The sequence below is a fragment of the Tachypleus tridentatus genome, chromosome 7 (genome assembly GCF_004210375.1).
Source record: "Tachypleus tridentatus isolate NWPU-2018 chromosome 7, ASM421037v1, whole genome shotgun sequence".
Lineage (NCBI taxonomy): Eukaryota > Metazoa > Arthropoda > Merostomata > Xiphosura > Limulidae > Tachypleus > Tachypleus tridentatus.
Genome location: NC_134831.1, coordinates 30,937,572 through 30,955,581, shown reverse-complemented (window position 1 = coordinate 30,955,581; position 18,010 = coordinate 30,937,572). Strand labels below are relative to the sequence as shown.

General features: G+C 30.4%; 1 protein-coding gene across 2 annotated transcripts in view; it reads right to left on the bottom strand.

Moving 5' to 3' along the window:
• Positions 1-5,170: 5,170 nt before the first annotated feature.
• Positions 5,171-18,010, bottom strand: part of LOC143255369 (protein turtle homolog B-like) — a 290,442-nt gene continuing 277,602 nt past the window's right edge. For both annotated transcript variants that reach the window (XM_076510909.1, XM_076510910.1), the window contains exons 13-14: positions 12,174-12,356; positions 5,171-6,550 (exon numbers count right to left, since the gene is read on the bottom strand). In XM_076510909.1, the coding sequence (XP_076367024.1) occupies positions 12,213-12,356 (144 nt within the window). In that variant the 3' untranslated portion in view covers positions 5,171-6,550; positions 12,174-12,212. The remainder of the gene's footprint in view (positions 6,551-12,173; positions 12,357-18,010) is intronic.

Below are 18,010 nucleotides of genomic sequence, written 5' to 3'. Positions count from 1 at the left end.
GTTAGATTGAGACATTATAACATTAACAAATAAATCTCAATGTTAAAAACGAAAAAAAAAACTTTTGCAAAGCCAAATTAGTAGCAGTTAAAAGGTTAGAGTGCAATTGGTAAGAAGATGTCATGATCTCTTAGATGTAACTTTTTCGGTTGAATTATCTTATTTTCAAAGCTTTTCTTTGTATAACATATCTTAAAAAATAGCATAATCGAATCTAGCCGAAATTTTATAACATAATATAATAGAGTTAATTTTCGAAATATTAATGAAAGGATATTCCTTTCACCATCGTACCCCAGGGCCATCTTCCTAATAAGATACCTAATAAGAGATTGTTTTAACAGTACTGAGAAAATCTAACGATATATTTTTCGTATTTTGGTAAAATATCAACATTTTGAAACATAGAAAAAATGTTTTTAAAACACAATTAGGAGCAAAATATCAGATAGTCTTTACTCTTTAAAAATCAATTATGAGACATTACAACATTAACTAAAAAGTTATGTTTCTTCAAAGGTAAAAGGAAAAAAAACTTTCGCTAAACCAAAGTAGATAGAATTGAAATATTGGAGTGCATTTGGTAAGAAGACGTCATGAACTCTTAGATTTAAAGATTGTGGTTGAATTATTTCATTCTTAAAGTTCTTATTTTGTACAATATATCTTGAAAGCTATATTAAAATGGAAACTACCCGAAATTAATATAGTATGGAGTAAGTATCGGAACTTTGATGAAAAGATATATCAGTTCTTAAAGCCGTTCACCAAGAGCTTGGTTTTATTAAAATATCATTAAAAAAAATTTTTAAAATATTTGAGAAAGTTAAGAATTATAGTATTAATTGTTTTGCTTAAATTTAATTTTTGAAAAATAGATATATAGTGCATTTTAAGACAAAATTAAGAGCGAAATATCGGATAGTATTCATTTCCAAAGAAACTTAAGATTTAGACATTATAAGATCAATGAAAAACATCATGTTACTTCAATATTAAAAAAGCAAGAACATTCGCTAATCTTAAAGGTTGGAGTACATTTGGCAACAAGTCGTTATGGTTTCTTAGACTTAGTGGTTTCGGTTAAATTATATTATTTTTGCAAATATAATTTATGACAGTTTGATTGTATATAAAATAACTTGTCTAATCAACATTTTTGGTCGTTATTCCTGTACAAAAATTTACTATTTATAGACATCTGTCATTCGTGTGAAAAATGATTAAACGAAATGTAAATAAGTTTGACAAAAATATAATACAGTCTTTGCATTTTTAATAAATTTCAGTAAGTTTAGAACTTTAAAGCGAAAGTAAATGTTATTTTTCCTGTTACTTTCAGAAACTATTTAAATAAATTGTAATATTTGCATATTGTGGTTTGTGGTGCTATTCACTCGTGATCTTTTAGGTAAATAAATTTCTCTCTAATAATTAATTGCGGAAAAGTGTATAATAATTATTTTGGTTTGGAGCATTGTAAGTTAACACGTGTAAAAACGAAATAAAAACCCACTGAAACGCGTATATTGGAACAAAGTCCCTCGCATACATACCAATGTATTTTTAATAAAGATGGTTCCGGAATATCTATTCTTTACTGCAAAACATCACTTTGTCAAATCTGTGCTCTCTCCAAAAAAAGTTTACAAAAATAAAATTTAGAAATATTTTAATCACATTACAGCAGTTCTAATTTGTGTTCAGCATCAAACCCAGTTTTCGTGGAGAAGTAAAAATGTTTCTCATTGTTGCATCGATATATGCAATTAATTTGACTCAATACAAACACACAGAAAAACACATTTTACGCTCGTAATATAACTTAAGTTTCTGGTTAAGTTAAGTAAAATAGTAGCCCAAGAGCTGGCGGTGGGTGGTGATGACTAGCTGCCTTCTCTCTAGTCTTACACTGCTAAATTAGGGACGGCTAGCGCAGATAGCCCTCGAGTAGCTTTGCGCGAAATTCAAAACAAAGGAACCAGTTCTATAAACGTACAATCGTGAGACCGGCGGCTTTTAGGTTTTCGCTGATGTTTACATTATGCCAGATTTTGTGGTTCAAGTAATAATAAAAAAATGTCTTGATGCTATTCTTACCAAAGAACGTTTGGCAATCATTTTAAGATATTTATTCACTGTCGACTCCTCTCGATGTATTCATATCTTCAACCCTTGATCTTATTATTCACTTTAAATTTTGGACTTTTTCTCATTTCAAAAATGGGTTGAGATTTTTAATTTTTTTTCTACACTTTTTTTAAAGTGAGATGAAACTCAAGCAACGTGTAATTTTTCTTCCCGACTTTATAGTTCATGCAAATGCAGTTCAGAAACATTATAATGTTTGACACGCATCAAAATAATAAAATATTTGTAAAAAATACCTATATAATGAGTTTTCTAAATGAAGCTAATAAATAAAAAAAACTTTCGAAAGAGATCGCAAAAAGTGGTTTACATTTGAAACAAGGTTTTCAAACTTTCTTCGAAATGCGAAATGTGTAAGAAAGTTTCATAGATTGGTGAATTTTGGTTATTATAACAACAATATCTATCTGAAAGCTTTTCAAGTTTTAGCACATAGCAAGTCATGCAGGCGTTTAAAATTAAAATTCTACAAAGATGTATTTATTAAAGCATTACGTCCAAAATTTTACTGTAAAAACAAAAGGCATTGATTTTTATTTAAAGCTTTAATGTATTTATGCTTCTAGCCAACGAAAGAAATATTAAAAAAAATATAGCTTTTGGAGAAATAAAACTAATAATATCTTTTCAGCGCTATCTTCGATGATGACAATATAAAAAAAAAATAATAATAGCCTTTCAGAAATGAACCAATCGACTGAATTCCAATCTTCCTCCCTTCTTCAACATTATGAAAAATTTTCACAAAACAATTTATATGTTGCAACTAACATCAAAGTATACGGGTATTTCACAATTACGTTTGTGTGTTTCGAACCATTTTTTGCATTTCTGTTACAAGGTACAATAAATATTGGATTGCTTCTTGTGCTTTAGTGACTGTCAAACACGTTTTCTGTTCATTTTACAACATAAGGAAAAGCTTTAACATTCTAAACGCAGTAAGCATTTCTTACAAGCTGCCTAGGGTAACTTAAAGAAAATTCTATATTCATACTTGACCTTGATATGACACATCAAGTAATTCGAGACGTATTGTTGGTCCTGATTGGAAAAGAAGTTTATTGGATTGAAGAATGTATACCTTGGAAAACATTGTAATATAACAAGTTGATATAACAGTATGAGTAGTTTTTTTTATGATCAGAAGTTTGTATTATATCGACTGAGTTCAACATTCCTTTAATTCTTTATCTTTATTTGTCCCCAAGCAATTCTTGTCAGTTTTGGGAATCGGCGTCAAAGAAACTGATGGATTCCATCTCTAGTAAGAAAATCATCTCTGCATGTAACGAAACTATCCTACATATCAAATAAAGCTATAATGATGACAGATACCTGATTTTTATTTTATTTTAAAGGGAGAAGGAGCAAAAGGTTACTTCCTTTAAATACTTGTTGTTGCTTTTTGCAATGTATCGAAAGGTACAGGTGTGGGCAGTTTTCTTCAATGCAGTCAGCTTGTCAAGAAGGAGAGATAAGAGTAAATAATACTCAGAATTCGTCTCTCTCTTCTACTTATACTAAGAAATGCGTTTGGTGTTATGAAACATTTAGAAAGTTGTTAAAAGGATAATGCCGGCTTTCTTTATTTCAGCACCCAAATAGTACAGCTGTATGTCTGCGGACTTATACTTCTAGAAACAGGTTTCGACCCCCGTAGTGGACAGAGCACCGATGGCCTTTTGTGTAGCTTTGTGCTCAACAACCAACAGAAATCTTCTTTATTTCATGGGCTACCATATTCAGATGTTCTTTCAAAATCACTATAAATGTTATAATCGAAGGGATCATCTAGATCAAAACGACTATATTTGTTCATAGTGAAAATAAATGGAACTTAAAGATCGGTAAGATGATAATTTAATTAATTATGATTTATGTTTACACTTAACATCACTCAGAGTTATTGATGGGAACATAAAACAAAACACAAGATCAACGAAAATAAAACTGTGAAGTTTATCGTTACAAGCCCTTAGAGTTACTGCCAAGCAGTCGTAGGCAGGTAGTCGTGAGCAGTATGTTAATATCTGTTGTGACACTCAAGTAAAGAACTTATCAAGCAACATATATAACACAGACTGTTAGCTTTTGCATAAAATTTTTACCTTTCTTCATGTCATTGTTCCCTCGGCTGTGGTTCACTAGATAGTAGATAGGGACAGTGGAAATCTCTTTAATCCATTCATGCGCGTCACTAATTAGATGACAAGACACTTAGCTGCCTTAAGATAGTCATAGTTACTCCCGCTGTTTACCAGCGCTTTGTTGAATTTCTAATTAGATGACAAGACACTTAGCTGCCTTAAGATAGTCATAGTTACTCCCGCTGTTTACCAGCGCTTTGTTGAGATGACACACTTAGCTGCCTTAAGATAGTCATAGTTACTCCCGCTGTTTACCAGCGCTTTGTTGAATTTCTTCACTTTGATATTCAAAGCACTGGGCAGAAATCAAGTATTGTAGTTTACATTTCCTTTTCCGAGGTTTAATTTTGTAGGTTAGTAAAATATAATTCTGTATTTATTTTATTGAGACAAATCAACACCACCAACTCAAAAGATTTTTTCTAGATACATCTTTTGATATATAGATTGTTGTATTCAATACACTTAGGGAAAGGCGAATAACAAAAAGCACACATAACGAAATGATAAACAAGCAGTTCTATAGATTGTGGATACTGAATAAATGGTACTTCACTACACTGCGCGTTTATGTAACTTGTACACATACAGAAAACTCATGAACTAAGAATTATTTTAGAATCACAGTTTACATTGATGAGGACCATCTCTTCCTATTATAAATACATGAGAACAGTTTATACTTATCAAGGTTAAGATGGGATTTAAATAGTTGATGTTAATTCTCTCCACTAGTCAGTAGTATTGAAGATAAAAAAATCAACATTTTGGTCTCAACAACTTACTAAGACAACGGTTGAAACACATCATTTATATATTTATACTTAATATGTATATATTTTACTTCACTCTTCAGTATTGATATTATATATCTTATATTTCTATGCCGTTTTATGATATTTTTTTCCACATAAAACTTAAATAAAACTGAATAGAAACATTTGTTTGTAGCTTACTAGAAAATACAATGTTTCAAGGTTTGTATACTCTAAACATTTGGCTGTAGTTTACTTGACAACTAATATTTCAAGGCTTACATATGTTTGAACTTAAGTATGTAAGGAATTTTTTGGGTTATCACGATAATTGGTAGGAACAAAACATTGCATTTTTGAAACTAAAAGAAAAAATGACTAATTCTTTTATAAAAAAATATCATTTTTGTTGACCTGTTCCACAAAAATGGGTATAACTGATCGTTAGAGTTTAGTTTCATAACTGTCTTATAAACAATGTATTGAGAGTGTTTAATTTATTCCAAAGTGAGAATGATATATTATTGTAAAATCATATACGATTAAAAGATCCCATAAGGATTTTGCACACATAACGACACTATATGTATATGTGTACAGAAATGTCAGTCATCTTATTCTCTGATAACGATATCATTCGATTTGTTACGTTGTTTCTTAGAGACGGAACGTTAAGTGCCGGGAAGCTCCGAGACATCTACCCATAATGAATAATTAAAAACGGTGATCAGAGTAATCTGGGAAGATTCCTTCTCTCTTTCTTTCCCAAGCTTTTGGTTTATACATTTACTTATACATAAATAATACTTGTAGAGTATAAAGAATATTAAATGAATTAAAATGTCTTTTTCAATTTTACCTGGCAAAAGATTTCAAACATTTCTAGATTTCTCTAAATAAAGTTAACCTAGAAACGTTTACTCTTTCTTTACAAAAGTTTAAAACTCAGCATTAAAACATCAAGTGGATCTACACAACATTTATAAAGCCGTGACCATTTGATTGGTAAAAATAATGAACCTGTAGTGACTTCATGCTGCAGAAATAGCTAGTGAAATGTTATACAAATTATTGTAACCTGGACTTTCGAAATTGCCATTCAGTTGTAGTAAATGCCATTGTTCAATAAATGTTCATTTGCGTAAAACAGTTATCTTAATTTCCTGTATTAATAAGTGTATTCAAATCCTGTTTTAACTGTTTACAGTTGGCTAAACTGGATATCAACAGTAAGCTTGAGTACTTATTATTATTACTACTGTGTTAGTGATGTAGTTGGATTTTCCTCGATCTTCAGCAACACCAAAACACTGCAAGTACAATAACAACATTTTAAAAATACAAAATACTCTTTTCAACTTTTAAATGTACTTCATTATTCACGATTTAGTGTAGCTCAAGGTATCATCATGAAGTCAATATTTCATTTCAGAAGTGGATGTTTCAATGCGATACGTCAGTTGTCTTGCACATCAGCCTGTCGAGAAGGAGGCACTGAAAACAAAAATTACATGAAGTGAAATATTATTTGTTGATTTGTCTTTATTTGCAATTCAGCTATAGCTTTTTAATAACGCTGAAATATTGTGATATTGTGTGTTATAAGACTTTTGTAACTGTACACATAAAAGAAGAAAAAATTAAGGTTTTCAAAATATAATTTTGCTGTTAAACTTACAAAATTAAAATTTCCTATAGTTGGTTACAAGCCAGTCTTTTCATCCAGTCTAGAAAATAATTTACACGCAGTTTAATCAGTGAGTTCTGTAAAATCTAATCAGTATCTGTGTACGCAAGATAAAGAACTTATTAAAGAGTTTGGTTTTGTGAAAATGGGAACTTATCGCAGTCTCCAGAAAACCTTGTATATATATATACTTGTTAGTATGCATGATTGATTAATTTCACAGTTCACGTACAGTTGGAAAATCGAAAACACGATTCCGTGTTATCAGTGTTGGAAGAAATAATCATTTAAAATTAACTTCTCGTACAAACCGGCAAAGTTGGTAATCGAGAAATGTGAACGATGATCAAGTAATTAGCAGGATATGACAGATTAAGGCTTAGCTGCAGAAGAAACGACATTAACTTCAATTTCTAGATAAGAAGACGTCGTGTACCGGTGTCATCTGTGGTCTGAGTAAAAGTTTTCCTGTCAATCTAACATAGTTTCAAGATCAAAATAATGTCTTCGTTTAAGCTAAAGTCGATATCTGAAAACAACTGGCTCATACTCATTCATAACGGTTTTCAAGCTATATTTAGTGATTATCTATAGATCCAACTTTTCGATAATTTAAGATGTTCCTTCAAATGGATGAAAGTTGTTATGATTATGGATGAACAAGTCTTTCTTCGTGCATTTCGAAAGACACTTGCCAAACTCAGTAAAATAGTGAAATAGTGTAGACATTTAATAACAGATGTATAAGTACCTAAACTTTCTAGAACTCTAATGAAAAGATAAAACTTTTAATTTTTTTATTAAATAAAGCGCTAAAATTCCAAGTTTGTTTGTTATAATGCACAAATTTTCACAAAAGGATATGTGTGCTCTACTCACTACGGGTATCGAAACCTGGCTTCTAGCAGTATAAGTCAACAGACATACTAGTATGGCACTGGAGGCTCTAACCTTCTTAATAATCTCTCTTACACGTTTCCGAATTTTAGAATTTTTTAAAAATCAAACCTTATTTTATAGGTATCAGTAAATATACTGTCTTCCTTTAAGTTTCAATATTAGTTACATCTTCTTGTTTCCTAGCGCAAATACACACAGTAGGCTATTTGTGATCTACCTACCTCGGTGATACAAACCATGAATTTTATTAACAGAAATTTGTAACCTTAAAGCTGGTTCGTCACTATGAAAAAATATAACAGCTACTATTTTATTACTAAAAAATAAATTGAAACGTATATTTACTCAACATCTACACCACAGTTACTTCGACCATAAAAGCAATAGGTGATATAAAGTGTTTATGTGCTCATAAAAAATGTTTTTGAGTACTCAGATTAGAATCACAAAGTGGCTTCCAGCACTAACAAAATGGAGCTGAACTACCAAACACTTAAACGATTTTCAATTTTTAAAAACGCTAAATAATACATGCCGTTTTTACATATATATTTTTCACTAAATAATACAGTTCGCTGGTCCTATAATTTTGACTAGAGAGTTTTCATAAATGGTCTCATTTAATTTATCTGATCTACCAAAGAAATATATATAACTCGTTTTCTTAACAAAATACAAAAATTTCATGTAACAAAAATAAGTAACTATACAAAGTAAATAACTACTCACTTTGTTCTATTGAATAAAATATTTTTTAAATATTTAAACAATCTAATTGGAGTAGCAAGTTACTTTTAGAAACTGTTCAACTTTATACTTTTTAATCATTAAAAAACGAACGTTAGTTGTACGCACTTCTTCGTCCTAATCAGTAAACGATTAAAATTAATTAACTCAAATGTTCAGTGTATGACTTCTTAAAACCAATTTCCATTATGAATATTTTGACAGATTTCATGAAGGGATACTTTGTGTAAATCCTGGCCATAGGAATAATATAAATTAAATACTACTACCATGCTAACCATTTGTCAAAATAGCTGATTACTATTACTACTACTCTAAGTTCTTCATTCGCACAGCGGCATGTCTGCCGACTTACAACGCAAGAAACCGGTTTTCGATACCCGTGATAGGCAGAACAAAAAAATGTTCATCATGTAACTTTGTAAGTTTGTTTGAAATTAAACAAACTAAACTCTGAATTCTAACATTATATTTTCATCATTATATACATTGACTTAAAAATATAGTCATGTGCTATGTTAATTTTTTTCCCCCATTTTTACTGCTTAAACTGCATTTATGCTAGATTATTTGCTTCTCTATCTGTTACCTGTCTTGTGCCACCTAAGGGAACATTTTAAAAGAATTTTGGGAAGTAACAGCACTTAATTTTAGTATCCATTTGTCACCTATTTCCCCAAAGGGATTTATTTTTGACGTCCTCTGATCACCCGTTCAAGACGAGCCGTGTCGGTGAGTACAACAACAAGATTGAACAGGGCCTAATTTCTTCTTTTCCATAATGTTCAGGAACTCGTACACTCATTTATATAACCAGAAAAAAAAAATCAGGAATGTATACATACTTTATCTTTATCGTTTCTTTTCAGCCTAAATTATACTACTCAAATACACTTTTATTTAATGAAAATGTTTTGTTTGTTTGGAGAAAGCATAAAACTACACAATGGGCTATCACGGGTATCGAAACCGGTTTCTGGTGGTATAAGTCTGCAGACATAGAATAATGAAAACATATGATAAATTTAATCATGAAATAGTGTGTTGTATTCTTAGATAATGATTTAATATTATCTTACGGAAGAAATACCTTCATTTATCAACTCAATAACATGTACACAAAGTTTGAGATGCCATTATTAATATTAGCTTCAGATTAAAGTTCAGATTAAGATGTAGTGTGTTTACTAAGTTAAGATAATGAGAAGTGGTATGTTTCTTTAAGTTATGAGATTGAGAAGTAGTTTGTTTACTTCAGTTACGATATTAAAATGTACTGTGTTAGTTAAGTTATAACAATGCAATGTAATGTGTTTACCTATTACAACGAGATGCAGTTTATTTAGTTCATTTATGATAATAAAATGTAGCATATTTATTTAAGTTACGATAATGAAATACAGTGTTGTTTTTAAACTATGATCACGAAACGAAGTATATTTAATTAAGTTATGATATTGTACTTCAAATACTTTTTACTTATTCACTTTGGACGTCAATTTTCAATGTATAGTGGAAAAAGTTGTTTTATTATATCATTTTGAGGTACAAAGTTTCGATTTCTCGCGCGATCTTTGTTGAGCCCAAAACATAAAATGAACTTGAAAAATCATAAAAGGAAGAGCCAAAGCACGTACAAATATCTACATGAGTACTAATGATATTGTGATTTCATTCTTCTTAATTGAAGCAGGTAAAGATAATAGACTTTAAAATAAGTAAGAGGGGTGACTAGATAATTATTGATTCTGGTTTATTTCTTAGTACAAAGCTTTTGTTCGTTTGTTTTAACATAGCAAAACCACATCGGACAATCTGCTGCATCCATCGAGGAGAATCGAATCCCTGATTTTGGCGTTGTAAATCTGGAGGACTAGTACAAAGTTACAAATGTCTTTCAAATTAAATATTGCGTATTCGTAAGATACTCAAGTTTATTATAGTTTTACACAGTTAATGCAATATAAGATATTTCACTTCATCATTATATAACATCATAGAAATCATTCATTCTACCGTCTAGTGTTAAAAATACATGACTTCCTTTTCCTTCAAAATAACTCCACATTCATTCTCCATGAAAATAACTCATTATTTTCATACATATCTTGAAGAAAAAAGTTTTAAATTCATTATAAAATAACCCCAATCTTCTTACAATCTTTGAAAATAATTACATGCTCTAAAGATAACCCCTCTTTCCTCACATATTTTAAATCATAGGTTATTTTCTCTATCAGAACAGCCAAAATTTCCTTAATATCAATCTTTCCCAAGTTCTTAAAAACAATTAGTTCTCTATGAAAACAATTCCATCCTTACAAACTTTAAAAATATGCTATGTTCTCGTCAAAATACCCCCCGTGTAGCATATACACGTTATAATACATCTTGCATTCTCTGCTAAAATAATTTTCAACACAAATTTATCTATTACAATAATTTTTGAACAGGAAATTATTCATGAAAATAACTTCACAGGCTATACTGTTTATAAAAAGAAAAACTTTATTTAGTTACAGGTTGACAAATATGTTGCTTTCTCCTTCAAATTAACCTCGCATTTTCATACAAACTTTAGGCATTAAGTTACATTCTTCATCAAAATAACTCAGATTCCTTTCAAACATGCTACGTTCTCTACAAAATTTGAAAATGTTTCCATCGCATACAAACTTTAACAAAGAGGCTACATTCTCTATATACATGACGTCCATTTTCTTATAAATTTTAAACTGTATTACTTTTCTTACGATTAGCACAAAATATTAAGTGAAATGATCGCAGGCATTTTTCGATGCAGAATCGTAAATACTTTGATATGGTTCGCTGACTACAATTTCCATCTCGTGAAAATGAAATGACATGATTGTATTTTAAACTTTCAAACATAAATGTCCCACATATAGATGATTTTCTTAAACATTCATAACACAAATATGTGTAAATTAGTTCCTAAAACAAGGTTCAACGACAGTTGGACATACATTAGGAGAAGGTTACGAACAAAATAAGAAATGAAACACACAGAAAATGATGATTTTATTAACACTTGAATACATTCTTCTGATTCTATAAAAGAAATTACCAAGGTGCCACTTTACGTTTGTCATATCCTTAAAATATGACTGGTTTCTCCATTCAAACTACATTGTGGGGTCTTTTCCAAATTCGATTGAGAGCTTCTTTAACTTTTAGTTATTTATTGTGCAGAAATGTTTAACTTATTGAGCCAAAAACATATTGTTCTCAACCCACATTCGAGTAATCCAATTTATATTTATTATTACATTAATAAACGTTGGTTCCGACTGTTTATGTACCGTCAGTACTTATTTAACACAATATTGATTTCTTATGAAAACTTCTTAAAATCAAGTATCATATTACAAGATTTAATAAGAAGTCATATAAATGATAACTGGTTGTGACTGTTACTTACATGTACAATCTTCTCTTACACAATGTAATCTGTACTGTCACATAATGATTATTTGGCATTATAGAAGTTAAGAAACGTTTAAAAATATATAAAATTGTAAAAAATGAATGTGTAAAATAAGTTTTTAGATATCTTTTTCCCAAACCGCTGATGTCGTTTTCCCACAGTTATTATCCCGATTGTGAACTTAATATTATCCAGAATGATTCTTGGAAGAAAAACAATTACAAAGCATAGTACTATAATGATTACCATTTTATACCACTATTTTATTTTCCATTAAAACTTACACAAAGATAGCCTTCTTAAATTATAAAACAATAAACTTTGCGTTGGCTTACCTCTCTGTCCTAACAACTACTTGTTCACCTGCTTTTGACTTAAACTGTACTTTCCTGTCTATTTCTAGATATTGTAATTTCCCCAGAAGGTCCAGGCTGATCAGTTACCTTTCTCGTATCCTCAAGTGGAACTTGATAAAGAAGCCTGTTATTGTAGGACTGGAAACTTGTTTGGTCGTCCGGCTGAGATTAAATATACAAAATTTAGATACTCTACTCATTACTAACCTATGGGTGTTAAATATGAGAAATTTAGATTACTAAGCTATGGTTGTTGAATATGAGAAATTTAAATACTCTACTCATTACTAAGCTATTATGTTAAATATGAGAATATTAGATACTCTACTCATTATTAAGTTATAAGTGTTGAATATAATAAATTTATTTAATTTAATACTCTACTCATTCCTAAGCTGTGGATGTTGAAGATGAAAAATGTAGATACTCTACTCATTACTAAGCTATGGATGTTAAATATGAGAAATTTAAATACTCCACTCATCACTAATGTATGGGTGTTTAAGATGTGAATGTTAGATACTCTAATCATTATTATGCTATGACTGTTGAATATGAGAAAGTTAAACACTCTGCTCATTACTATGCTATGGGTGTTGACGAGAAATTTAGCTTCTCTACTGAATTACTAAGCTATGGGTGTTGAATATGTGAAATTTAGATACTCTATTCATTAGTAAGCTATGGTGTTGACGGGAAATTTAGATACTCTACTCATTACTAAACCATGGTTGTTAAATATGAGAAATGTAGATACTCTACTAATGAGCAAGCTACGGATATTAAAGAAAAAAATCCCATATACCTTTCTCCGAAATAAGGTATGTAGGTTAAAAAATTATAAATTAAAATAACTTTAATCATAATTTTATGTTTAAATGGTTAGTCTTTCAAAACATCAATAATCGAAAAAGAAAAACTCCTCCACGAATAACGACCAAATCACTTTTGTTAGAATTGGCTTGGTTTTCTGTTAAATGTCAACCTCGAAAGCCGATTTTGCTGTTTATCAAAATAAAACTTCATTAATGCGGTAAATTTTGCTAAGTGTTTGAAAGAAGCAAAAAATTAGGATATTAAGTCATTAGTTAGGCAAACTGGAATATTTCTGTTTTCAAATAATTACAACTGAATATTTTATTCGGACTAACAGAAAAAGAAAATTGGAAATATCAGAGGTACTTGGAAAAAAGTACGACATGTATTGTTAACCAAAGCTTCTTGGTTCTAAGTTATTTTATTCTTTATTATATTTCAAATAAATCGCATTACAAAAAAATTAAATTACAGCACAAGTTAGCATAAAATATTTTTTTCACACTTTGATTTAAGCATGAGTGTAAGATTAATTTTAGACAATGCATTAGGAAAACCCGAATACATTTTTATAATCATATAATAGATGTACAAAAATAAAAAAAAAACAATATTGTTTGAGAAGAAGTTGTGAATTTATTAATGTAAAACAGTTATTCCAGTTGAGTGACAGAAATATTCCTTCATTAAAGAGACTCTAACCACATTGACTTACCTGTGGAAGAACTTAGAACAAATTATTCCAAGTCTTAGACTAGTGTTTATAATATAAAACGTTAATTACACATAGTTTTAGTACGCTCAAATACTACATCACTGATAAGCTCTCACATCACTTGCTTCTAAAGAACGTTTGCACAGCTCTATCGCTACGGATGTAATACCTAACAAAATTTAGATAGCTAGTGTGTAACATTTAATTCAATAAAACGAAAGAAGCTGAGTATAGCATATAATTCAATAAAATAAAGGAAGCTGGAGAGTAACATGTAACTCAGTAAAATGAAGGCAGTTACAATGTAACATAGGTAAGTAAAGTAACGGTAGCTAAGTAATTCAGTAAAAATGAAGACAGCTGAAGTGCAATATGTACTTCAGTAAAGTAATAATGACGTATAGGATGCTACACAAAGCCCATCTTCGCTAATCATTTTTGCACTAATATGCTAGAGGGAAAACAGATAATAAACAGCCCTCACCACTAACTCTTTAACTACTATAATGGAATAGAAGAATTTTACCGTCAATCTAACATAATACCTACAATTCCAAAATAAAAAACACGAATTTCGCTAATGGGATATGAATCATGGATCCATGAATTAAAAAAAAATACGGCATGCTATTCGGCCAAGCAACTCTTAGCCCACGTTGGAGTATAGCACATAACTCAGTAAAATGTAGGTGGCATATTGCAAGCTGCAGTGCCACATGTAACAGAAATGATAACAACAAAATTTGAGTCTATTAGTGTTTAGTATGATACTCACTTCTAAGCTGCAAGACAAAAGGTAGACTTGATAACAGTTTTTCACGAAAAGAAAAGGCATAGAACGTTACTCTAATTTAATCAGAACATACAAAAAAGTATTTAAATTTGACTTGAAGAATAATTATAAAATATACGATTATATTATAATTATGAGATACCCAATATAAAATGGTACATATATATTATTTCGCACGTTGTGAATCTAAATGTGTAAGTAGGCAGTTCCTGAAGAAGATGTATAAAAGAAACGTTGAGTGAAATGAATATACCCTTGTTCTGGAATTTATATTTGTTCTTACATAATAAATATCATGTTTTCATTCTTAATCGTTACTTGGTGTGTAAAAATCGTTCTTGAAATAAAGGAGAAATTGATATTTCTGTTCATAAAAAGTATAGGAACATATCTTATTTGCAACATAATTTATTAGCAAACTTTTCGAAGTGCTACTGGGAACATAACTTATGAAATTACATTTTGACTTGGTGGAAGACCAGTGAATTTCTTTGAAAATTAATTCACAAAGGGAAGTTGGTGCATGCTGGAGTTTGGGTGTATAAAATGTAATAATTTGACGCCAGGAAGTTAAACGCTAGTCATCTAAAACATAAAGTGTCTTGTTTATCTTGTTCGAAGAAATGTTTTAAAATTTTGAATTAACAAAAACAATGGCTGAGGACAATATTTGAAATACCACTAAAACTTTGGAAGAAAAATTATTCGTCGAAAAGTGTTGCTTTAGCAGGGTGTTAAAAATATCGGGAAATAAACACCATTATCGACAAGTTACTAGCTTATCAAGAAGTATCACATCTCTTAAATGCCAAGTACACCATAAGATTCATTAACTCTGTAACTAAGTATACCGGAAATCAAAATTTTCGGAAATCAGCATCTCGCTTAGTTTCCTTTCAATTCAACGTTTCCACGTGAACAAAGTAACGAGGTGTTTTACACAGCTGAACTCATTGTTTTCTTAGTGATCTTAAAATCCTTTGGCACTTTGTTAACTTTATATCCAGCTAAGTAACATACTTGTTCATTATGGAATGCAGGAAAATCATCATTATACTCTTGACGGTTCCTGTACCTTTGAACTATATATATATTTATTTATTTTGCACGTGGTTTCAACTCATTGTGTATAATACAAAACACTGAGAGCAGAATAACATAATGCACTTTCCACGCTTTTATTTTAATTACAAGTATGATTAAAAGAAGCCCTCTTTCGGCACACTCTAGCTTGCATCCGAGGAAACATTCATTAGCCATTTATTTACAGGAGTTTAAGCAAAGAAGATCGTTAGTTATTGCTGAATAGATGTAAAGAGGGCATAGAAAGAAGCATATTGAGTATTTATGCATCAGTTTGGAGAAGTGTGAGAGGAAATGACGTGAATGCATGTGCTTTACTAAAAATGGATGTTTTGTGTTTAAACACAATTCTGTTGAACAGGAATCAACATATATGTAAATAACACTAAAAAACTGAGCAACATTTAACTCCAACATTTTTATCTATGCAACTACCATTTGTAACAGGAAATATAATATAATATAATATAATATAATATAATATAATATAATATAATATAATATAATATAATATAATATAATATAATATAATATAATATAATATAATCGCATTTAGTGGGAGAAAAGGAAATCCTGTGTTCATAAATTGGGATTCACTCTTCTCTCAAATATTCAACCAGAAAGCAAAGATCATTATATGAAATATAATGTTCTATTGCACTAAAACATTAGTCTGTAATTCTCAGAATATGATCTCCTAAAATGTCACTGATTTGTCACATAAGCTTTCCTGAAATAAATAAAATCTGCAGAAGTATTAGCACTGTAGAAGTGAAAATATCATGCGATGCTCTCAACGTATTTATCTAAAGAGTTCAATTAAGATTCATGTCATCCAAAATGATGATTCTATTTGGTATCTACTATATATATTTGAAAACAACATCGATCAGAGCACACACAAACATGAATGGGTTCCAGTATACATTACCGTGAGACGAGAAATATTTAGAACGAAAGAAGAATGTGAGAACACTTTTCAATTAGTAGTAGAGAAACAGATTTCTTTAGAACTATCCCTTCGCGTAACCCACAAGATAAATCTCTTATTAACCTATTTAGTGGGGTAATTGTTGAAGACAAATTATGCCTAATTTGTGAGCATGAAAGCTGTAAAGGAAATAGTCAATATATTCGTTACAAAGGGAACGAGCTTCAGATTTTAGGGTTAGAAGTCCATCATTTTAATACTAACTCCCTGAAAGAAAATTTTTATGGACATTTTTTGGTTAAAATATTATGATAACATGAATAAATTCAACAATTTCACTAGGTTTCTGAAGTTTGTTTTACGCATAATTAGAAACGAAATTTCACGAGCAAATTGATTGCATTCATTCATTGTCAATAAAATTAAAACAAACATTTCTAAATCGTGCAGTTCACTTATAATAGTTCACTTATAATATGTTTATTTCGGTTCAGCACAATAATTGTTTGAGGAAACGATAGACCAACACTTTTTTTTTCGAAAAAAACACACTTAATGGAGCTTTATAGGTATTAAGTATAGGTTCGATCCTTGCGATGGACAAGGCGTAGATAGCCAGTTATGTAACACACAACAACGATATCACTTCGATAATTATTACCTCGGTACATCAAATAGAGTTGTGAAGTATTTACACTAGTGCACCTGCACCGAGAGATGTGTGTCTTTCTGTCTATATATGATTAGTGTGCGCTGTACTTTATCCTCTGTCTACTCTTTTATGGATGTTTCGTAGTATTAAGTTTCATCCTTTGACTGGTTTTAGATAATACTTTTCAGTAAAGCAATCTAGTCGTATCGCCTTCTCAGATATTAATAATTTAATCTTGAAAACAGCATGACAGTGGCAATTGATCTTAATAAATATGAAATTTTATCTAAGTAAATGAACAATACATTAATTGTCCAATCGATAGTTTCTCTGTTCCTGACTTTTAACTAACATAAATAAACTGTTAGCTACTGTATATTCATGAACAACCAAACTATAAATCAGTTCAGAAAAGTAAACTCATTTCTAAGTTTTAGAATGTAATCAGCCTGAAGGAATAGAAAACTAGATAAATTCCTTCTGTTGTCACTTACTCAGAGTGTTGTACTGAACGTACTCTAATAATTACCTTGACCGGGACTGTAAATCCAAAAATCCGTAGTTTGTGACGTATTACCACAAAACGTGCTCCTTACTTCGGAACCGTGAGTATATACATGGTAAGGGTGTTAGTCAAATCCCACTATTCACTAAGAGAACTGGTGATAGATGCTGTTTCGAAGTTGGCGGAGGGTGGTGTTGACTATCTTCGTTTCCTCTATAGTATTAGTGGGAAATTATGGACTGCTGTGGCGATATGGTGCTTGTGTAGCTTTCCATGAAATTACGAAAAATACAAATCGTATAGCAAGTAAGTCAAATGACA